We start from the raw sequence: 24,562 nt of genomic DNA, 5'->3' as shown, positions 1-24,562 counted from the left end.
CTATTTATTTTAGGTTCCTATTACTCTATATGAAAATTGTCCTAAGGATAACCCTGCCTATTACTGTAACAAAAAGACAAGTTGTAAAAGCTGTGCCATGGATCAAAACTGTCAGTGGGAACCTAGGAATCAGGAGTGCATTGCTTTACCAGGTAGGTATTGGTTGTATTCATGTAAGATATAAAAACCTCAAATTCACCCAGTCCAAAAGTTGTGAGTGGTTTGTTTGTTTGTGGTTTTTTACCCCCAAATCTGTAATCTTTTAGTTCTAAGCTGCAGTAAATAATGTTGTTTAATCATACCAGCTTTGGTATGAAACTTTATTTCTAGAAAATTCAGAAAGTCTGATGGAACATTTTTCAGTCCCAATTGTCTGAAGAGGAGTATGATCATTTGTATAATTATTAGGCTGTATTTCATCTCTCTCTTTTCATTTGATAAAAGCAGTACTGTTGATATAATAGGCTTCTGCAAGATATTAGATTTAATAATGCATGCTATTTAATTTTAGAAACTGGAATTGTGCAAAAGCGTAATGGCACATACTGGACAAATTAGGCAAATAACACCTAAAGTGTATAAGGAAAATTCTCTTAGAGTGTTTCCAGTGGGAGCTCACAGGAATTGATTATTAGTCCCTCTGTAGTAACTGTTTTTTTTTTTTCCCCCAGTAACTGGGAGAGAAATACAGCATCTTCAGTGATTCACATTTGCAGTTAATAAAATATAGAGAAAGGGAAAAATCCCAACACAGACAGGACCTTTTAATGGGCATTGAAGCCTCTCCCCAGAACTGTGATAGGTCTGGACGTGTCCAGGTCTGGCATTTGCTAGTTTAGAATAGAGAAAAGATGAAGAGACTTTGGAGAAGAGCCATGAGAGCAAGAAAAACATCTTTTAATGAGATAGACAAAGAGCTTGGTCTGTTTAATTTGTTGTAGAAAAGGGGATGACTTGATCATATGTGTAAAAAGCCCATCTGAAAACTTGACACTTGAGAGCTTTTCAATCTGTTAGATAAATCTAAACCAAGACGTTGGAGCTAGACACAAGCTCTGCAGAAATTCACACTGCAAATGTCCATCAGGTTTTTTTGTAAGGGTAGTTAGGAGTGAGGGAAATAATTAACCACAAAGTGTAAGGAATTCTTCACTAGTGGGCATGGCTGTGCTTGAGACGAAACAGGGATTGATCCTGGAAGTTCGGTGCTGTGGGCAGGATTAGCACAGCCACCCTCTTCTGTCAAAAGGTATCCTAACAACTGTGGTTGAATAAGTGGCTTTAAGCCAGCAGCAAAATACTCGTTTGCTTTCCTGTGCTCTTTCTTCTACAATAGTTTTACTATTTGATGTTGTAACAAGTGCTTTGGCTACCTGCTGCAGATAACGAAATGCTGACGTCACACTTAGCTCCCCTAAACAGCTTTCCTTTTCCTCCGATATTTATATACATCGATACCTCTGAGCGTGCCTATAAGTCCTGCTGGTTTGGGATGGGGCTGTAGGTTTTGTTTTGGTGGAAGGGCTCTTTCACGACTTTGAACGTTGTGAAGGTCACTTGCATCTCTGGGTTTACTTTCTTTTTTTCCACCCCCAGAAAATATCTGCGGAACAAACTGGCATTTGGTTGGCAACTCCTGCTTGAAAATTACAAACGCGAAGGAGAACTATGATCATGCCAAACTGTCCTGCAGATCCAACGGTGCGTTGCTGGCTTCTCTCACGACCCAGAAAAAGGTAGAATTTGTTCTAAAGGAGCTGCAGAAGATCCAGTCTTCGGTGAGTGCTTCTCTTTTATGTCTCCTGAGTAATTAAGCTCTTACTGTGGAAGAGTCCTTGCTGTGGTATTGTATGCTCTGTACAGAACAGACATGCCTCTTAACTGAAAAGGACTGATTTTTCTTTTGAAATTCAACATACCCTATGGGTGCTTTTGAACTGAAATTGTAGAGAATGTAAATGGGCAAGATAAATATAAACATACACGGTGCCTCAAAGGTATCGCTTTCTATAATGAAATCACACACGCATTTCTCTTGTGGGATACATGACTGCAGCAGGAGTCCTCTTGTGACTTGTACACAATATTTTATAAATACAGGTCCCTTTGGGGCACCGGAGGTGTTTAATGTAAAGCATTTAAAGTTATTTATTCCGCTCAGAAAAGCGGCTGTTTAAAATGTCGGCTTCTTACTCTGCAGAGCTGCTTGGCTTATTTGGAGTTATTTATGTTTGATTTAGCGGCAGGTGCTTTTCTGTCGAAGCCAGTGAGAAGTGAATTGGAACCTGTCCCTCTTCATGCATCAATAAAATAAATATATATTTTGTTCTAGTCCTTGGCAGAAGCGCGGAGGTATTCAGGGCAGGTTGTGTAGGTGGTGCTAAAACCCTAACAAAGAACGGTGCTGTGCAGCTTTGCTGAAATCCTGGTTTAGGCTGCAGAGCTGCTGTGGCTTGACAGCACATCAGAGTAACTCCTCTTGGGTCCCAGAGGCCACTGTGGGCAGGGCTGGCAATCAAGAAGAGTTTTATGTAGGAAAAATGAGACTGGAGGCAGTAGGATTGCTGCTTTTCAGAGGAGAACGTACTTCGATACTCAAGAGAAATATTTCCCCGTTGAAATGAGAACATTCCCTGCTTTGATTCCCTTTGTAATTTTAAAATGGCATTTCAACAATTACAGGGTTTTTGAGGGGATTCAATTTAGCCAAGAGAAGGTAAGGTACAATTCAAGCAGGATTGTTTGTTAAATCTTCTGTAAAGAGGGGAAGCCAAGCCTGGGATATCGTAAAAGTACGTGGCTTGAACAGCTCCAGGTGTTTCTGCATATCCCAGTAGTTAAGTGTAGTGTAAACCCCTAAAGACACATGGCAACCCTTCCCTGATAGTGTTTGAACCCTTACGCTGGGGACAAAAATATTGTTAATTTATGGGGGTTTTTTTTAATCTACAGTGTCCTTTAAAAAGCGAACCTTATAAACCTTAAAGAGACTATTAGCCCTCTTTAGTTGGTATTAGTATGGAGTGCTTGTAATGGGGGGAAAATGCCTTTGCTAAAAAGCCAGCATGTATCTGGTACTTGAACTTGTGCCATTCAATGGCACGCTGCTGCTGTGCTGGGAGAGGCTGTACTTTGCAGTTCCTCCTCTTTTAAGTAAGCTGCATATAGATGTTTTGTAATAATAAGAAAACGTGTCGGTGTTGGCACATAGTGCTGTGTAACCCTGCTGCGGTTAGAAGGTGCAGCTCTAAGGTTTAAGGGTGCATAAAATCAGTTTGAAGTGATGGTTATATATAGTGGTAAGGGAAGATGTATAGTCTAAAGCCTTCCTAGGACAGCTGTGCCACCAAAGCGCTTCGATGGAGAAAAGATTTTAACAGTGAAATAACATATTGTACCGATACAGTTAAAACGCCTCTCCCCAAAATAAGTGTGTCAAAAAATAAATTGCCAATAGAAATAGTTGTGTTATGGGTTCTTCATATTGAGAATTTTATTGCCAGCAGCACTAATTTAGATTTGACCTGCTCTGTCTGTCCACCCGTCCATATATACACACTTAAACAGCAAAGGCCTCCCAGTCAGACTCTAGAGTAGGTAGATTGTATCATTTAAATTGTATAAAGAACTGCTTGTTTTCTTCCTTATGTCAAATGGTAGCTCCAGAAATTTTTTTTCTGCTGTCTAGCTGTCTATAGGAGTCAAAAAACATATAAAGAGCAACTTGCAGTTAATTTCATAGTCAGACAGTGTGAATGTTTGACTTGTTCTCCTCCTGGTTTAGATAACTAGAAATGTAGTTTGAAAAAAAAAAAAAAAATTGGTGTTTCCTGAAGGATTCCTCTGTCTTTGTGGCATTTAATTCTGATAGCACTGAGAAACAATTATTTCCTTTATTACATTTTTGCAACACCTAACCTGGCAAAGTTGTTATGAGCATTATATGCTGATGTGTATTTTCTTTTAATACCTAAGGTAATAAAACTGGGTATTAAAGCTACCATTTTCCTTTCTTTCTAGCCCAAAACTTTGACTCCGTGGGTTGGACTGAGGAAAATCAACGTGTCGTATTGGTGCTGGGAAGACATGTCTCCCTTCACCAACACCCTGCTCCAGTGGCTCCCCGATGAACCGAGTGATGCAGGATTTTGTGGCTATTTAGCTGAACCTTTTCAGCAGGGACTGAAGGCAGCAACGTGTATCAACGAAGTCAACGGCAGTGTCTGCGAAAGGCCGGGTAACGATATCAAACTTGTGTGTCTCTTGGGGAGCAGACTGGTGAATAAGTATTTATATTTTCTAGAGAGAAAAGAAGATCCCATTCATTACATTTAAAACTAGCTGCATCGTGACTTTGCCAAAGAAAAGTAGTTCTGAAAAAGTGTCTTGTGTAGGTATTTCATACAGGAATTGGAGATTTTTAAAATAGCTCCTCATTTACACTGTCAACTACAAAATGCTTGCAGTACATTGTAGTTTAATTATTTTTCTCCGAATTACATACCTGAATGTGACATTTAGGTTAATTATGGTATGGAGCAATCTCCCATTTAAAAAATAAAATAAAATAAAAACTACTTTCCAATTGAACTCCCCTTTCTCCCCTCCCCTGCTCCATAGCCAGAGGAGGATTTTATCAAAGTTTGAAATTAATTGGGCAAGACACTTTGGAGATATGAGAACTTTGAAAAAGAAGCTATTTGCTTTTGGGAAAAGTCTTCTAGCTTTGTTGGAACTGCGTATCTTTTAAAATGGCTTAGTCTGTTAACTCTCCGTTATAGCTGATTATTGCTGAATACCAATTAGTGCCTCTTTAAGTTTTAAGAAAGTTGGCTGATTACATAAAATTTCTAAGCAAGCTACTCCACTTTAAATCATTCTTTGTGGAAGTGTGGGAGGCAGATCATGAATGCGGAACCTGAACTCAAAATTTTGTATATTTTAACTGGTAGCACTTTGAATTGGTTTAAACTTTAACTTGTTATTTATGGTCTGGGAACAGTCACTTGAAACAGATGATAAAGCATTGGCTCACACCAGAAACTCCTGAGTGAGTTCTGCTTTCAATACTCATTTTATGTGTGGAACTGATCAAATAGCTTAAAACACGTCGCAGTGTGCTCACATAAAACGTGGGGTTTCTTCCCAACACTTTGTCTGGGAGAATAGCTGAGGAACACATCAACAGCCCTGCAGAGAGATAAAGACTACATTCATAACAACATTTAAAGTGTTTTTAAGGTGAATACCTTAAAAAGCATTCATGCTTATGATTACATAATAAGAGAGATGATTTTACAGTACTTACTGGATTTCTCGTATTCACTGTGGTATCTCCAGCTCCATCCAGCTCCACCACACGACAAACAAAGTGCTTCAAGCCTGTGATATTGAACTGGTTTTCAGCCTGAATAATAGAGGGGGCTTTTTATCTTCTGTCTTTCTTATCTCGGGGCTCGTTACCTGTTTCTTTCGGGAAGCAAGCTGACTCTTGTCCTCCCGCCCGCAGCAAACCATAGTGCCAAGCAGTGCCGCACGCCCTGCGCCCTGCGGACGGTGTGCGGGGAGTGCACGAGCGGCAGCTCCGAGTGCATGTGGTGCAGCAACATGAAGCAGTGTGTGGATTCCAACGCTTACGTGGCCTCTTTCCCCTACGGGCAGTGCATGGAGTGGTACACCATGAGCAGTTGTCCGCGTGAGTAGTTGCTTCTGCGTCTTGATGCCTGGGCTGGGGTCTTGCGTTTGCTGACGTTTACTAGTAAAAGGCATCAAACCCTGCGCATCGGTTATACCAAAAATCCCCTGGGTAAAGAGAACAAGTACCAGACCCCCAGGAGCTTAGTGTGTGTAATTCAGTCCTGCATCATGTAAAGCATTAAACAAAATTAGGTCCCAGTTACGGGAACTATCAATTAAACAAAATGGCAGATAGATAGTGAAGGCTGTCAAGTGAGATGATGAAATCTCCACTTTTTTTTTCCAGTGGAGAAGAACTTGCTTCATAATTTGAATTTGTATCCTTCAAATTAATTATTACATAATTTCATGTGATTAACTTCTTTTTGTATCTCTCCTATATCTCTTTTCTTCATATATGGAGCCATGTAATTTAATATTAGATTATCAAATCCCAGTTAGGTTTTACACAAGTGTTTTATTCTGAAGTATTGTCTTCATATAGCCACAGTAGGAATTTCTAACTTACCTTAAATAAATTACTTTTTTTTTTTGTTTTTCCCCCCCTCTTAAGTAGATGTGAGCAAACTGCGAAAGATTTATGATGCTTTGGAATATTGCTTTCTGTCTTCAAACTGGGTTGAAATAGTCTAGAAATTAAAAATAATTTCTAAAACTGTTTGACCACTTCCTAATTTATGTTGAATTCTTTAGGAGCTGAGTGTAAGCAGGCGAGTCAGGAAAGCCAGGGCTCTCAGGGTAGCAGAGGGAGAGGAGCGCCTGTGTTCCCCAGGAGGGAAGTTGGGCAGTTTGAGTTGCTGCAGTTGCTCCAGGAACTTTTGGAAGCTGATGAGAAGCTCAAAGTGTTGCAAAATAAAAGATGGAGAAAATTAGTTTCAGGTAACAGTCAAACCTGAGAGTGTGAACTTCCCATATTGCCATAGGTCAAAAGTTAGAGGAAGCATCAGGCAGGAGATGAGTAGGTTGAAATAATGGAAAACAATGGTTTTCTACTATTTTTTTTTTCTTTTAAGGCAAATATTGTTAATTTAAGCATCTTGATAGAAAGTCTGCTCATCTTGGAACACCAAGAATCTACAAAATATTTTTTAAGATGGTATTGGAAAAGGAAAAGAAAAACTTTCCTAGATCTAAAGAATTTGTCATCCCTTAAATACAATCCCATTTGAGAAAGGAACAGTTAAAGGGTGGTGATGATTTTTACCTGATTTAGTTGATTGCTGGGCCCAGGGGATCTGCATGTGGCACTCTGAGCATTCTAAGAAGACAAATTTTATTCCGTACTTATGTTCTGTGCTTTTTTACTGGGATAAATACTTGAAATAGTAGCGTGTGATATTAAAACGTGTAATAAGAAGAGACTCAAAGCGAGTAAACAAACTGGTTTTTAGCCTTTGCTTCTGGATGGCTTGTTTTGTCATCTGATCCATTGTGAATCAGAGATCTTTCTTAGCTGGGAACATTAACCTCTGGTTTTAGTGGGTGCTGTGTAATGGTTAGAAAAACTTCGTGTATATTGTGTTGTTTCGTAACTCACTGATTAATGCAACTTCTGTTACTAGTTGTCTTAGATTCTGGAATAAATATGCTGATAGGCATGAATATATATGTGTGTGTGTGTTACTGTGAATATCAGAATAAATATTTACAGAATTGCCAAGATAAATACTTAAGGTCACTAAAGACATACAAGAGTTTCTGTGTTTGTTGTCGCCTGTGTTTTGGGACAGTGATTTATTCCACAATGTGATGTTTGGGTTGGTTTTTTTTTTATAGCTGAAAACTGTTCAGGCTACTGCACGTGTGCTCACTGTTTGGAGCAGCCCGGCTGTGGCTGGTGCACCGATCCGAGCAACACCGGCAAGGGGAAGTGCATTGAAGGCTCTTACAGAGGTCCAGTCAAGATGCCAACCCCATCTGCAACAGGGAAACAGAGCTTGGAGCCCGTCCTGAATGTCAGCATGTGTCCTGTGGAGAACAGCTATAACTGGTCCTTTATTCAGTGTCCAGGTAAACGAGCAACGTTTAGTTGTTCAAACACTTCAGCCGTAGCAACTTAATTAAATACAAGGGGAGAGACTTTTTAAGACTGTAGTGATGTCTGTGTTCCCTCCTGTTAATGGAGGGGGAAAAGAGCTTGGAAGACAAACAAGAAATAACACATTTTGTGATGGAAGGAGCTGTGCAGGTATCTGCAGGTGAGCCGCAGAGGTTTGCTGTGTGAAGACTTATCTATGCATTAGTCTGGTGAAATCTTTCCTTTCCCTACAAACCCTTACTGAGTTTTTAACTTCTGTTTGTTTATTCATTTTAGGGTTGTTTGAAAGAAAAGCAATTCTTTCTTTGAAGGTTGATTTAGTAATGCTCAGGGTGATTCTGAAATAATAGTTTTGACACCAAACATACAGAATAAAATTACCTGGACTGCTGCTACACTCTTTCTTCCCCATTCCTCCTTGTAAGTCTGTCCCACCAGCTGCTTCCAGTCCCTTCTGTCCAATATGCACATAATGTCTTGGAGTTCAGTTTTCCATGTGCTGCTTTAAATTTTCAATACACATTTCCCTTAGAGTTCATGTATTGCTAGCAAGACCACAAAAACCTTTCTGGAAGATGTATGAAATGGTTTCCTTCAGCCTCTGCAGAACACAGACTTCTGAGGCTCTATGTGAAGCACTATATTTGAGCACAAAATACTCATCCTTTTCTGCTTTCTGCAGCCTGCCAGTGTAATGGGCACAGTAAGTGTGTAAATGAAAGCATCTGTGAGAAGTGTGAAAACCTGACAACTGGCAAACACTGTGAAACTTGTATCTCAGGCTACTATGGTGATCCTACTAATGGAGGAACGTGTCAGCGTAAGTGGTGCCTTAAATCTTCCTGTGGTGAAGTCTTTGATGTTTTTTGCTCTGTACTCATTCCTCTGCTATCTTAACTGAAATTATATCCTGATAATGTATTTTTTTCTTCCCTGCAAGCAAGGCACAATCCTTGTTTCTTCAAATCAAAGATAGAAAAACTGCTTGATGAAATTCTTTGACTTTCATTGCACAAGATAAAGATGATTTTTTACCTTCCTTTGTAAGCTTTAAATGACCACAGTGAAAAATATGTGCACTGTAGTGTTTGATGATCCTGTTTTGAAAAGAAAGTGGTAATCCCAATGTCTTGAACAAATTTCTGCTTATCTAAATTCCACCTTCTATTACATTTGGTTAATGTATTGTGTGTTTATTGTTAGAATTGTCTGCTTCATAAAAGGCTTGCCATATTTCAGTGAGGAGTTGGCTGGATTTCAGTAGGGGATTAGGTGATCCCTGTTAAAATTGCATTTTTAGTTTGTAAAGTGCTTTGGGACTCTTTGGCACAAAGAACTTTTTTCGGTTGTGCAAGATCCAGTTAACAAACCGGGAAAAATTCTTTCTTGAAGAACCAATACAGGTAATAGTGAGAAATCAACATGTAAGATTTGGAGTTTTGCCCTTGAACCTTGCAACATTATTCTGAATTACTGTAAATTTTGTAGTGTTGTAGCATGGGGAGACCCGCTGTAAACCAGAATCCAGCTGTGATAGGTGATATGCAGATGTAAGGGAAGATGATTCTTTCTCCAAAGAGCTTTAACAGAGCGTAGTTAGGTGGAGTGATGTAATTAGATACAGTGATGGAAAAGGTGGAGCAGAAATAACACTGTTTGGTGTCAGAGTAGTGTCAGTACATCCATGAAATGAGTGTGGGTGGTTTGTAGGCACCCTGGAAGAAATAAATGAAGGTGATTGAGGGGACATTGAAGACTCTGAGTTGCTTCTTCCAAGTGTGGAGACAATCCACTACAAAATACTCAGAAATTCATTTAGTATGTTTACTGGAAGTAGCATCGACCTTTTGAATGAAGATGAGAGTCAGTAGCTGGAGCATGAACGTCCTGTTACCTGAAGCAAGAGCAAGTAGGTGATGTTTGAGGCTATGAGGAAGAACCTCCCAGCGGACAGATTTGAGGAAGGGGATGAAAAGATCACAGACAGAGACGAGGCTGCCTGACTTAAAGAAAAGGGTGTTGCAATAGCTGGGATATGAAATTCTGACAGACAGCACAACGGCACGGGTACAAAGGAAAATGTACATCTCTGACACTTTATTTCAGAACATTATCTGCGAGATTAAATACCGCTGATAGTCTAAACTCATTTCGTGTGAAGATAATTTGAAGTGCAGGATTGAATAAATTGAGACTGAGTTGGCCTGAGAAAATATATAATTCTAGTCTGAGCATTCAGGTTTAATCACTGGATCACAACGTGCCTTCTGGTATTTGTTGCTTTTCTGTGCCTGTGGAAATGGAGAGTAAGTTACTTTGGACTCTTTTGCATGAGGATTGTCCAAAAGTAGTTTGTTGTTGAGATAATGAATGATAGACTAAAGTCATCCAGATGCCTGAAAAAGGAATTAGAAAATGTGTTTAGAGACTGTGGAACAACATTCATTCGTTATCTGATGAAACTGGTAGCTCATGTCAAAAGTGCTTTGCTCTCAAGTGCTTTGGGCCCAGGTTTTTAATTTGCTGTGATGTTAACGCTGTTTACTGTGAAGGCGAAAGAATGAGGGAAGCAGGAAGCTGGGCAGAAGGACTGAGGTGGATCAGAAGAGGGAAAGAGAGAGGAAATCATCCTATCTGATGCAGCCAGAGCGACTGCTGGCCATTAGTAATTTTTGCTCTGTTGGAAGGTTTCCAGAGGGGAATTCTTCAGATAAGGGTTGGCTGGCGGGCAGCAGAGACTACTCCTGCTTTCTCCCTCCTCTGAGCCATGGTCCCTCCTTCTTTTCCCATTAATGATGTGCTGATTCCACTCTTTTTTTGTGCATTTATGTGCAGTGTTGGGTGTTGCTCTGTTTTTAGAGCCCACGGTCACATCGTGCTGGAGATGGTTGTTGGTGCTCTCCATCCTGATGAGCATCATTTGCACGCTTAGTGCCTAGTGTGAGTCCTTGCACATTGATGTGCAGATCTGCAGCCTTAGCCCAGTGGCCCCTGCAGCATGGGGATCATAAATATCCTCAAAATGGCGAATACTCAGCGCTGGAAAAGTGTTAGTGTTTGGTATTTCCCCTTCTGCTGAGCCATCAGGAGTTTGAGCGACAGTGTTGGGATAGCAGTCGACTTTCACACAGGTAAGGCTGTGCTGAGCTGGAAGTGGTAGCGATGGGGTTCAAAAGCCAGGGAGGAATAAGAAGAGTGGATGAAATAAGATGCTTTTTCCTGCTGCTCTGTGCCACCAGGGCAGGTGAACACTGCTATATCGCTTGTGTTGGAAAAATTTTGACAAACTGCAGTTATTTCTCTGAAAGAATTGTTTGCATATCATCATAGGCATTGGTGTTTGAGAGCTGGGCAGATAATAACTAAATGGTAGGTAAATCACTCCTCAGCGGTTGCTTTTAGGAAGTGTCCAACGTAGAGAAGTGTTAATCGGGAAGGGCAGGGAATGCGGCACATCAAATGTAAAAATAGCTGCAAGGTGCTTTCTCTGCATTCAGGATTTTTTGAATTTTCTGATTAAAGTTTCACATGAAAATATGCTGGCGGTAGATAAGCAAGTTATTTGCAAGAGAACGGAAGGCGCTATTATGCCTGAAATCAGATTGCTGCTGCGGCAGCGCTTCTGAACGCCTCCGTGGAGCGTTTGCTGGTGGCCCACGATGAGCTGCTGGTGCCGTGGTCCTGCCTGCTCCCCCCCTCCTAGGGCTGCGCGGGGGCCTTGGAGGGTGGCTGAAGCACTCCGCGTGGCCAAATCAGGGGAGGTTCAGACTGGACGTGAGGGAAAAATCTTTCCCAGCAAGAGTGGTCAGAGAGTGGAATAGGCTGCCCAGGGAGGGGGTGGAGTCCCCATCCCTGGGTGTGTTTAAGGGTCGTTTAGATGAGCTGTTGGGGGATATGGTAGAGGGGAGAACTTTGTAGAGTCGGGCTGCGGGTTGGACTCAATGATCCCAAGGGGCTTTTCCAAACTGAATGATTCTGGTTCTGTGAAAATGGTGTTGGGCAGATGGGTGATGTGGTTGCTGTCGGTGTGCCGGACTCTCACAAATGCAGGAAATGGAGCAGCGATCCCCGTGACCATCTCTGAATGAGTCTGTGACCCATGGTTTGTGAAGAAGGTGGAAGGACACTCGCTGTAAGGTGGTTCACCATCAGACTGTTACCGTGCTTTGCCGTCAAAAAGCTATTTCCAGTAGTTTAGGCTTTCTGCTCTAGCATCCAACTCTGGGGGGCAATTCTCATTTTTAGACTCCAGCGAGGGTGTCTAGTACCTTTTGTCAATAGTTTGTTTCCAAACTTCATAGTTGTTTGACAAACCATGATAAAATTTCTCTTTGTGCATATTCCAGTTCTTTAGTGAGTGATCTCCAGTTATAGGGCTCATAGGAAAATGGATAAATAAATAGACTCTGTTGTTTTAAATAGAGATATTTGAGTGTTCAGTCTTTTTGATAAGTATGTGTCTAAAGTGGAGGGTGAGGAAGCATTAATGTTAGTGCTCAAGATACTGTGATCTGTATCTAAACAACGTGAAATTTGAAATTTCTCCTAATTTTTATGTATGTTAATAATGTATATTGATCAAATTTCACTTTACTCACCTTTTGCAAAACATAAGGGAGGAATTACAAGACATTCTCAGTAGTATTAAGAATTATTTTTTTAAAGTGCTACTAATGAGAAGTGTGTTTGCTTCACAGAATACAATTATTTTGTCAAATCTTCATTCAGTCTACTTGTTCCCACAATAGGCCTTTATGCTTCTTCATATTTTGTTCCGTGTTGCTGCTAGGAAACCACTCATCCACATCTGAGAAGCACAATTAAGTGTCCCTGATACAATATAGCTTGCATTACATGCCAATATAAGGAAGACATCAAAAGGATTCATAAAATAAGGTCCAAGGCTGGCAAGGATATTCAGGATGGGGACTTCATGTCTAAGTACATTGAGTGGCACATGTCGTCTTAATGAGAAGGCATATGCCTTCTTAATGAGGCATCACCAGCCTTTAGAGTGCTATTTCCAGCAAGCTCGGGGACTGCAAGTGAGAGATCTTCCCTTTGTGTACTTTTTCCCTTCTTATATTGTACACTCTGCCACACACAGCTCCAGGTGAATGTATCTTCCAGTTCATGGGTAGAACAACTTCTAAAAGGCACCTACCTTCCAGGGAAAGTTGTTAAATCTATTCTGCTAGTTATGGTGAACGTCATATGAAAGACAACTGCTTGTGTTGGTTTTATTGTTGGTTGCTGTTTTGGTTTAGGGTTGGTTCTTTTTTGCGTGTACCTTCTCTACTTTATGACTGAAGGTCTCAAACTGTGTCAACATTAGCATTTTAATTTGAATTAGGAGCGTTCTTTTGAAGCATATCTCCCGTACATCCCCCCTGTTGAAGGGAAGTTGCTACAAGTATACTTGAAATTGCTAATGTACAGGGCTCTTTGTTTCACTGTCATACCTTGGTTTGCACCTCGAGCAGGCTCAGAATATATATTTTGGGCATGCCCAAAACCTGGTGTAGTCTAGGGGTGTGTTTGTTGGTTTCAACCACGCCTCAGTGGCATTCAGCTCGTGAGACCAGGCTAAATCCATTCTAAAATACATTGGGGCACGTGCCCCAGACCATCTACAGCATGGATGCCGTGTGCTTAGCACCAGCCATTTTACACTGCAGAGACACTGACATTGTTGCTAATGACATTATTTTCTCAAGGGCCTATTTATTTCTAGAAAAAGCCCTAAAAGCACCATGAGCTTTGCTTTATTTGCAAAAATAATCTTCTCTCAAGAGTTTTGAGTTTGACTGAAATGTGTTAGCAAACCCCAAACTATTCCAAATATTGTCTTTTTCTTACTGGTTATGGTATCCTTAGTGCTATCTAACAACAAGAGAGGTAGTTAAATAAATTTTTGAGGCTAAAAAGCACAGTCTGATCATGATTTCATACAAAACATCAGTCCTGGAGCCCACACTCACTCTGTTTTGACGCACAGTTCTATTTTTGGCTACCTTCTGTATCACAAAGAAACCAAAGAGTACCAAATGGGTTTTCATATGCACTTTAATTGTTGATGTATCTCAGTTTGGCAACTAAAGGACTTAATTGCTATCGAATCTGTTTCTCTTGCTTCATTCAACATTGCATCTTTTTCCCCCCCTCTGCTCAACAGCTTGCAAGTGCAATGGCCATGCGTCTGTCTGCAACACAAATACAGGGAAATGTTTCTGCACCACCAAGGGAATAAAAGGAGACGAGTGTCAACTGTGAGTTCATTTCGCTTTGTTATTTGAAATCAAAGGCGGTGCACATACCGGCATGGAACCCCCACATTTTTTAATGATTGTATTTATGATGTCTCTGCTCATCTCTTCCTGCTGACAGTTGACTAACTTCATCGACGGTGCAGCCAGCCATGCTTCCCCTGGGGGGCTAACATGAACAAAATGATTTCCTGAAGATTTCCATTTTTAAGAACATTTCAACTGGGAATGTCATGCAGAAGGCATGGGGTGAAAAAATAATGCCCCCCACACCCCAAACTATACATACCGCTTTGCTTTATCCCTCAATAGTTTCTTTTTAATTGGTAGATTTTTACTGTCTGTGCACGCTGATGCTGTTCTGGGGGAGTGTAAATATATCTGAAATAAGACTCTGACATTCAAGCATTTTAATGGAGCAGTTTCAGAGCAAGAAATTTGCTGGAGGTTTTTCTGTAACATAACAGAAATGCTTTTAGTGTAATGTTAGTGGAAATAATTTTATTCCAAATAATTTCATTGCCAGCTTTATTTTTAAAGTGTTGCTCACATGAGTAAACGTTTATAGGACTAGATCCTGGAATAGCCGTAAATGTAAATGGAAATGTTAGTTTTTGATTGTAGTAATCCAGTTCCGTGCATTGTGATGAGCTAATAAATACATTCCAAGTGGATGCAAAGGTTAATATCCAGAATTTTGTATTTCATTTTTACTGCATACTAGTTTGTCTTGCAGGGATTGTGGAATTTCTTCGGCAGCCAAGTATAGCTCAGACATGCATCTTTTATTTTTAATTGTGTACCGTTATCAGCACAGGTGGTGATTTCTGATTTTTAGTGGCTGGGAATAAATAGAACTGAAAAAAAATCCATTTATTAAAAGATATGTATTCTTTTTAGGTGTGAAGTTGAAAATAGATATCAGGGAAATCCACTTAAAGGAACGTGTTACTGTGAGTACTCTTGGGATTTTGTTCGCAGATAAAAAATGTGTTTGAAGTTTAAAATGTCTTATTTAAAACTAGTTTTAGTTGCATCAACATCTGTTTAAAATACAGGGGATTAAGGGAAGGACTAAAAACAGTTTTCACAAAAGTATTGTTTAAAGAGAACGAAAATGCTCTTCTTGATAAGGTCTGTGTGATGATTGGATCTTTCAGAACAAACTTCTGAATGTTTTTCACGTGACTTTGAAATGAAATCTGATCTTCTGGAGAATGCTCTAAAATATATACCTAATAAGTCAAAACCAAAGCATGTCTTTAGAATTTTTGTAAGTGCAAAATACTGGGGTTTTTTTAGTTCTGTTCTATGTTAGAATGGTTAAGGTTTCAAAAATGCCACGTTTCCTCTGAAACGAACAGTTGGATTCTCATGCAATTTGAGCAGATACTTTGCCAAGATTCAGATTACTTAATGGAAACTCTCCAGCTTCTATTTGCAAATATTAGCAATCAGCACACTGGCAAGCACAGATAGATGTAATCTTAAATTACATAAAGATGCAAGTCTCAAATAGTATTTTTGTGCAAGACAGAAATTATCAACATGCTGTATTTAGAAAATTTGAATCCTACTTGCCTAGCCGAACAAGGGCACTGATGTCTTCTCATGACAGTCTCGTTGCAAGGATGACCTGATTCATTGTTGCCAGTGGCAGGGGTGGTAAAGTGGGCAAAAGGGGGAAAAAGACAGAACTTTACTACTCTTACAGGCACAACCTTGGGCTATACAGATTCAGTCGCACTTGGCTTTCTTCCCTGAAAATTTCTTAGTGCTTCATAGGAGTTGTGGGTAAATGTCGGAAGGTTGTCTAACCCGTGTCTATCCAACAAGGGGTCTCCAGGAGACAGTAAGAGAGACATAACACCTGGTTTATAGCTTCCTATTTACTATTTCTTGGAATATCTCTGCATGGGTTTGCAAGTATGTATAAGTCATAATACTGCATCTTAATAAAAAGATACTTTTATTCGTGAATGTATCCCCAAAACTGGCTGTGCACTGTTGATCAACAGAGAGGTGGTGGCAGGTCTAGGCAGACATGAGCCTAGGAGGGTGTACAGGTAGGCCTAAACCTGGTCCTGCCATGCCTGGACATGATGTGACCCAGAGTAGGATGGCAGCTGGGTCCATTAACAAGTAGCTGCTCCGTAGAAATCCTCCCTGTAGAGTCCACTGATGTACAGAAATCTATCATGCATGGAACTTAGTCCCTTCCTAAGTCTGTTTTATTTTGCTAGTATTCCCTTGGCACGTGGAGGTATTGCAGTATGGGAAAAGTAAATGCCTTGGCTTGTTTTTTTACAATGTATAGGTATGAACAGTCACTTAGACTAAGGCTGGAGGCTATTGTCTGGGAAATGTAAGCAGAAACTTCTTCCTCCTCTAAACTCAAATTTTTTTACCCTTTTTGTGTGGGATCATCCAAAGGTTGGAGTCATTTGTAACAGCGTGGTGACTCCTAGTTGTGCTCTCAGTGCAAGAAGCACTTCAGTGACATCACACCTTGCTTTGCAGAAGTTTCTTTTATTCCAAGACATGGGATAACTTTCTCCGTGCATTCCTTACAGATACTCTTCTCATTGACTATCAGTTCACCTTCAGCCTTTCTCAAGAGGATGATCGCTATTACACAGCAATCAACTTTGTGGCTACACCCGAAGAGGTAAATTTTTTACTTTCCCTTTAAACTTCACCCTTTGGGTATATGTTGGTCTTCTCTTGGCCCTGGAGACAATGAATTGTTACAGTTCTGCAAGTCTCCAGGTGTAGTCTCTTAACATGGCATGTATGTCCAGCTCCACAAAGCAGCCAGAACTTTTGAAGCTTGGCTTGGCCACGCAGTTTCAAATCTTCATGGTAAAATTTCGTACAGAACCACTGTTGATTCTTCATGGTTGTTTGAACAACTGCTGAGCAACTCTAGTTTTGCTTGTTCACCCAGTATATTTTATCTCTATTCTTCCTGTTTTAGTCTATGCAGATGACTTGTTTTGTTCTTTATTATGCTTTCCTTGGTGAGGAGAATACTGTTTTCAGAAAATGTAAATAGTTTTTGGCTTGATGTATTTGCTTCATGTAAATAACACGTTCCAAGATTATTTTTTTTTTTTCAGTGAAGATTTGCTAGGAAACAGTACAGTAAAATTGTTATTCTAAAAATGGGGTTTCTTTTATTTTTTTTTCTCCCAAGCAAAACAGAGACCTGGACATGTTTATCAATGCATCTAAAAACTTCAACCTCAACATTACTTGGTCCACAAGTTTTACAGGTAAAATGAGCATGATCTAAGTTTCTTGGTAGCTTGTTTCAGTTTCCAGTTTTCAACAAATGCAAATTTCATTGGGGAAACTTTTTTTTTTTAATCTGTGAACTTGTTCTGTAATGGTTTTAAATGCTAGGCCTGGGAGGCAGAAATAAGAACTGTGTTTTTCTGTCTTAATTTGGAAACATCGAAGGTGCAAATTTGATTTTTAGTAGTGCAGAATTTTGGCATACAGTGATTTTGATAATGCAGTGCTGTTTAAAATAGTAGTGTTCAGATGAATAGTTAATTTTGTAACATTAAAATTCAGGATGCTTTGCCCTTTTTGTTTGCTACTTAAAATGTGCATTGAAACATCTTTTCTTGTTACTTTTTAACATTTGATAATAGCTGGCACGCAGGCTGGGGAGGAAATTCCAGTTGTTTCAAGAACCAATATAAAAGAATACAAGGACAGTTTCTCCAATGAGAAATTTGATTTCCGCAACAATCCAAACATCACTTTCTTCGTTTATGTCAGCAATTTCACCTGGCCGATAAAAATACAGGTAGGAGCTGTTAATGTGTATATAATTATTTAAAAGTACTTTTTTGTTTCTCTCAAGCAATGTGGCAGTTCGGCGTGAACCAGCTCTCAATATAATCCTGCAGTAGACAAAGGGCTTGATGTTCCTGATTAAGAGCAAAAAAGTGTGTCATCTTCTGATGTTGCCTCAGCCCAGTGGATCTAAAAATATGCTGTGAAATAAAATGGGATGCTCGCTTATTAACAGGGCTATGTACTAATGAGGTCTCTGACTTTAAATGTGTGGATATTGATGTTGAAGAAAACAAAGACTCATCTAGCCAAAAACCAAGTCCAGAATGAGAAACAGAGGAAATGTTCTTAGTGTCTCTTTTTAATGTCTTGTTCTCAAAAGGCAGAGCTCGGGGGCCATCCCCCTTCCTCTTTGTGCTGCCCAAGGTTGGTGGTAGCTGCAGAATAAGATGAAGCTCATTCTTTCCCTTAATTCAGTGCAGTCAGTTAACACACACGTTGCCTCAGGTGTCAGACTGACTGTGATGATAAGCCTAGCGCTGAAGAAGCAGTGGATGAAGCTTGGTGAATCATGAAAACACTCATAGATCACAGACTGCAATCGCAAAGAGAGTGCAACTGCTGCAGCAGCTAATAATTCAGAGAAACCTTGGCCACCTTCTTGCTCTGGGCTAAGTCAAGTATCAACCTGCAGTGTACTCAGAGTGATACAGGCGCCTTTTGAAGGACAAAAGGACTTCTAGGTCTGGAACAGAGATCTCAAATGAGGCTCTGTATATTTGAATTCTGCCTTTTTTAAGAAGCTTGGTCAAATGCGGGAGCCTGAATTCTTCCGTCTTCACCCTTATTCAGCCAATTATTATGTGAAAGCTGACAACTGCACATTAATTTACTTGCTATTTCAGACATGTCAGTCGCACAAAGTCACCGTAGGGGTCACTTCCAACAAAGATAATGCACGTGATAATATTGAGCAAGGAAATGAGGTCCACCTGTAAAAAAGGTCCTTACGCTATAGTGATGTTTTTCAAGGTATTTCTTGAACTTTTGAAATCATATTAGGAATACTTGTGAAAGTATTCTTTCTGGTATCACCTTCTGGTAAAGATGGTGGGTTTGAAGTATTTAGGAAAATTTATCTTGCTGATTGCAGACTAGTAGATTTGATAGGCTGACTTTGGACTACATTTTGGTTCTTTTTAATATCACTTACAATATTGGTAATCATTTTCCAGCTGGAGAACTTTTACTTTACAAAATGGTAAAATCTTAGTTCATTGTCAAGTCCTAATTTTTAGATACGGAGGAGTGTGCAAGAGCTTCAAGGTAAAACCTTTATGTCATTGGATAGTCGAGGAGCAAGTCATTGTTTTAATTTAAGATAAAGTAACATCCTGTGTATGAAGGTGGGCACTTGCATAATGATTTATTTAAATATTCAGGCTTCTCTTTTATCAAATTGGTAATCACAGGAGTCAGGAAAAAAAAAATCATATTTTATTTAACTGAATTTGGCTGATCGTTTACTTGCCATAATTGGTGCTGGACTGTACCTTACCGTGATTTATTTATTTGCTATTTTGTGACACAGAACTGTGTGTTAGGACTTTGTAGATGTTTAGGAACAGTGCTGTCTCCTGTCTGTTAAGCTCTCCTGTGTTTACTCCACTCTCCCCTCCACCTGTACTTATGATGAATTTCTGCTAGCTTTCCCTATGCCAGTGTTGTTGTTGAGCTTGAATGTCCCATCCATCATCTTGTGGGGCAGCTGGGTCTCCTGCTTTCCCCCAGATGAATTTGGACAGGTCAGATCCTCTCTCAGCCTTTAGTATTTATGTGTTGGCTTAAGCAAGAGAAACCCTTATCATCTTGTCCTCTGAAACAGTGTACTGGGTCTGGCTGAGCCGGAATTGGTTTTCCCCTGTAGCAGCCCTCATGGTGCTGTGTTTGATGTTGGGAGCTGGCAGGATGTTGATAGCACACTGGTGGTGTGCCTACTGCTGAGTAGTGCTCACACAGCACCAAGGCTCCTTCCGACATTTCCCCCCCACAGTGGGACGGGGTGGGCAAGATCTTGGGAGGGGACACAACCAGGACAGCTGACCCCAACTGACCAAAGGGATATTCCAGACCGTATGACGTCTGCTCAGGTATAAAGCTGAGAAAAAGGAGGAAGGGGGTGGGGTCACCCATGGTCCTCCGAGGCAACCACTACGCTTATGGGAGCCCTGCTTCCTGAGAAGGCCCGACATCACCTATTAATGGGAAGTAGAGAATAAATCTGGGGTTTTTTTGTTTGGTTTTTTTTTTTTTTTTTTGCTTCCACGTGCGGGCCTTTGCGTCGCTTTGCTTATATTAAAACTGCTGTTGTTTTACCCACAAGGGTTGTTTTGTTTTCCTATCTTATTTTCTTTCCCCTCTTTGCCCTGTTGAGAAAAAAAGGGGAAAGGGGGGGAAGTGATAGAGCGATTTGGTGGGTACCTGACATTTAGCCAAGGTCAAACCACCACAAACAGGTTACTCGGGTCCAGTTGCCTCATTTGTTTTTCCTCTGCGCTCGCTTGTATTAATCTTGCTTGTACAGTTTTGGTCAGCCATGTATAAGGTCATGGAGATGAGGTCTCACCATTGCTTTGTACTGCATTATCTCTAGATTCTTTATGGTCCTTTCTAGGTCCTTTTATGGCAGTATTTTGCTTTGTTTGTCCTCATGGCTGCAGCAAGTAAAAGTCCTTACTCATTTTAATATGGACTAATATCCCTGTTCTTTCACATCCTTGGTTTCCACCTGATGAGCTCCCAGTTTTGATAACAAATGTTCTCAGTCCCAAATAACATCTTAAAATGTTATCCTGCTGCTGTTACTGGATAATATTGACAGTCATGAAGATCATCTAGTTGTTCTCCTGTGTGGTTCTTTTCTGTATCTTTATTATCTCCTTTGACTTTGTCAGCAGATTGCAGTTAGCACACTTTCTTTTTGGGTCTGTGTCATTAATGAAGATATCGGTCAAAGTCTGCCCAAATGCCATGAACTAACTTCTGTCCCCCTTAACTGTTACAATTCTTGAAATAATCCTCACCGTCTTTATTTCACCCAGGAATTTCCAATGTATTGAAATCTGTAATAAAATTTGGAGTAGCTCAGCTGTACTTCCTAGGTCTGTACAATTAATTTATTTTTACGGACAGAAAATAGTGGTCTGGCATATCACAGTTCACCACTGTCAGCGTTATTGCTTGTTGAATTCAGTTTTTCATTTACTATTTCAGTTCTTGTATTCAAAACTTGTCCTGAAATGTTGCATGCTATTGAGGTCTTGGGAGCGTGAATATCTAGATTCTCCCTCCTCCTCTAAATACGAGTTTCAAATTTTCCATAGTGCCACGCTCGGCTGGTAGGTTGCTTTAACAGCCTTGCTACCAGAGGCGTTATTTCATGTACCATTTCTTTTGGAGTGCTGGGATGAATGCTGGCTGCTTTCACCAACTTTGAACACATCGAAATATTTGAGTGTTTTTCTCCACCTTGGTTGTGTATCTTTATAACCTCATTCCCATTAGACACTTTGCCTTGCACCTATGTTCAGTGTCCTTGTCCTTAATGAAAAGCCTAATTTAGTTTCAGGGATGCAGCTGATCAGTCTTAATCTCTTGCCTATCCTTACAACATACCCTCTTCCCTTTCCCTTCCTGGACTCCTTTACTTGTTTGGCTGAAACATCTCTTGCTATTTTATCGTTTGTTGAGGTCTAGCACAGCTTGACATTTGGCAGTTCTTACTTTATCTCTGTACTACTTGCTGGCTTCTTGCTAATGAATCCTTTCCTCTCCATAATATGTAGACTCTTTAATTGTTTCTAATGTCCTTTTTGAGGTTAGTTCTGAGGATACAGCTTTCAAATAGTTTTGCATCTTTGACCTGAGAGAAATACTTAGATGGCTGCTTTCCCATTCCTTATCTCCTTAGTCCACTTGATTTTACTGTCTTACTTAATTTCTCATCGTTAAAAAGAGTGAACTTTGATTCTCTTACAACACTTACCTCGTTTTATCCTTAATTTAATATGTATGTGCTTGTGTGTGCTCAATCCAAGCTAATTTTATATCACCAGCTCTTCTTAATGTCCTTGTTACTTGCCAAAACAAAGTCTAAAATAGCATCAGCTCTTATTGGTTGAGAGACTCTTTGTGAAGAAATCTGGCAGCGATACCGCATCCAGGAATATGTGGTCCTTACGATTTCTGTTAGCATGTTCTTCAGTTCATGTGTAAGAAACTTCTTCCACAAACCTGATATTGTTCTGTCGTTTTTTTCCAAATACCTATTGGTGTTGAACTTTGCTGTGGCTTTGTCATCTTTCTCCAGGAAGCCCACCTTGTACCTCCTTCTGCTGGAGATGTCATCGTAGCCCAGCGTAGCATTCCTCCCTCCTTTCTCACAGCAACCTAGCAGCATTGCTCGTCTGAGTGTGAGAGAAAACCAGTTTGCTGCTGCGTCCTTTAATAACTGTTGGAGTATCAAGTTTGCATTTTGCATTCCTTAATTTGACAGACAGCATGGTCATCTTCACGGAATTCCAAAGTGGTCGGAAGGGACTTCTGGAGGTCAGCTGCTCAAAGAGGGCGACCTAGAGCCAGTTGCCAGTTGTCCAGGCAGCTTTTGAATATCTCCAAGGATGAACATTTTTCAACCTCTCTGGACAACCTGTGCCAGTGCTTGGTCACCCTCACAATAAAAAAGTGTTTCCTGATGTTCAGGGGGACCCTCCTCTGTTCCAGTTTGTGCCTGTTGCCTCTGGTCCCATCACTGGGCACCACTGGAAAGAGCCTGGCCCCGTCCTCTTTGCACCCTCCCTGCAGGCATTTACAGACATTGACGCGACCCCCCTGAGCCTTCTCTTCTCCAGGCTGAACAGTCCCAGCTCCCTCAGCCTTTCCTCATAGCAGAGATGCTCCAGTCCCTTCATCATCTTCATGGCCCTTCACTGCGCCCTCTCCAGTCTGCCTGTGTGTCTCTGGTACTGGGGAGCCCATCACTGGACCCAGCACTGCAGGCGTGGCCTCACCAGTGCTCAGTAGAGCAGACGATCACCTCCCTGGGCCCGCTGGCAATGCTTTGTCTAACGCAGCCCAGGACACCCCTGGCCCTCTTTGTCCCAAGGGCACGTTGCTGGCTCAGGGTCACCCTGGTGTCCACCAGGATCCCAGGGCCTTTCCTGCCAAGCTGCTTTCCAGCTGGGTGGCCCCCAGCACATACTGGTGCCTGGGGTTGTTCCTCCCCAGGGGCAGGACTTTGCACTTCTCCTTGTGGAACTTCATGAGGTTCCTGTTGGCCCATTTCTCCATCCTGGTGAGGTCCCTCTGGATGGCAGCACAACCCCCTGGTGTATCAGCCACTCCTCCAAGTTTGATGTTGCCTGCAAACTTGCTGGGGGTGCACTCTGCAGATCATTAATGAAGATGTTAAATAGGATCAGACCCAATATTCACCCCTGGAGTACACCACTAGTTACTGGCCTCCAACTAGACTCTGTGCCACTGGTCACCCCCTGGGCCTAACCGTTCAACCAGTGTTCAGTCCACCTCACTATCTCCTTACCTTAGCCCATATTTGCTAGGTCTACCCTTGTGAGGGATGTCATGTCTCCTTCATACAGAGCCTGTAACCATATAGATCTTCATTTGGCAGGTATCCCACTGTACTTTCAGTCCATTCACCGTCTGGCGTAACTGTGCTGTCAGATTTGATGCCATGTGAAAGCTTTTCCACACTGGGTGCTAAAACTGTGCAGTTTGACACTACGCTTCTCACACCACCCAGGGGTACTGCTTTACTCTCTTAATTCATTTTTCCTCCTCACCATCCTGATAATTTTTTTCAGAGCAGTTGATGAGTAGGAGATGGTATTATGAAAAGTAATGGTTCCGTAGAGATAAAACTAGAGAAAAGTCGGTAAAAAAAAGTATGATTTGTCTTCAGGACTCGCTGTGTCCTTTCAGGTCTTGTGCAATCTTCCATGGTGGATTGAGCTGCCCTCAATTGCCCTTAATTGCAACCTGTGTTCCTACCTGTCCTTTCTGTATCTCTTTCCTATTTGCTTTCCCTATTTTTTTGCCTTTTTGTAAAGTCTTGGCTCTCTGTAGAAGTTTATCTCCAATAAGATAAAATAGAAGATAAATCATGGTATGGATTTTTGGGACAAAGACTTCCTAGCAGTCAGGCCTTGACCAGGGTTCACTACAAGATTTAAAACAGAGCCATGGGGTGACTTCTTGTCCTCTCTGCTTTCCTGACTGCTCCTTCAGGACTCATCCCATACTTCTTTCTTCTCAGAAATAGTTTTTACTCAGACCTTTCCCATACCCCCTCTCTTACTTCTTTTTCTAGGTGGTCGTCCTTTATTTCCCCGCATAAATGTTCCTGTTCCCAGTTGGGTTTGGTCCTTCAGGGCAAGCTAATTCATTAATTAAAACTGCGTGTTGCAGTATGGCCAGGATGCAAACTGGTTTTGTTATCTCAGACTTCCTCCTATGGTTTTGCTCATTGCAGTTACACTATTAAACTTCTTGCAGCTACAGAACATGTTTCAATTTCCCTTTTGAAATTAGAGTGTTTTTAATATAAGTAGTATGATCAAGTCAGTGGAACTCTGCTACTGCTAGACTGCTGGAAAATATTTTCTCCTTGTGTGTGTGCGTCACCTTGCAGCTTAACGCCTGGTTTTGGTCTGTTCCTGTGCAGTGCAGCATG

The 24,562-nt window shown here is 40.9% G+C and overlaps 1 protein-coding gene across 2 annotated transcripts in view; it reads left to right on the top strand.

Moving 5' to 3' along the window:
- Nucleotides 1–24,562, top strand: part of ATRN (attractin) — a 158,242-nt gene that overhangs the window by 69,076 nt on the left and 64,604 nt on the right. For both annotated transcript variants that reach the window (XM_074865423.1, XM_074865424.1), the window contains exons 14-24: nt 14–152; nt 1,597–1,778; nt 4,021–4,237; nt 5,510–5,695; nt 7,474–7,707; nt 8,418–8,555; nt 13,911–14,004; nt 14,902–14,954; nt 16,575–16,669; nt 17,198–17,276; nt 17,661–17,818. In XM_074865423.1, the coding sequence (XP_074721524.1) occupies nt 14–152; nt 1,597–1,778; nt 4,021–4,237; nt 5,510–5,695; nt 7,474–7,707; nt 8,418–8,555; nt 13,911–14,004; nt 14,902–14,954; nt 16,575–16,669; nt 17,198–17,276; nt 17,661–17,818 (1,575 nt within the window). The remainder of the gene's footprint in view (nt 1–13; nt 153–1,596; nt 1,779–4,020; nt 4,238–5,509; nt 5,696–7,473; nt 7,708–8,417; nt 8,556–13,910; nt 14,005–14,901; nt 14,955–16,574; nt 16,670–17,197; nt 17,277–17,660; nt 17,819–24,562) is intronic.

This window comes from Strix uralensis, chromosome 4 (genome assembly GCF_047716275.1).
Source record: "Strix uralensis isolate ZFMK-TIS-50842 chromosome 4, bStrUra1, whole genome shotgun sequence".
Taxonomy (NCBI): domain Eukaryota; kingdom Metazoa; phylum Chordata; class Aves; order Strigiformes; family Strigidae; genus Strix; species Strix uralensis.
Note: the sequence above shows the minus strand (reverse complement) of the source record. Positions and strands in the feature narration are given on the sequence as shown.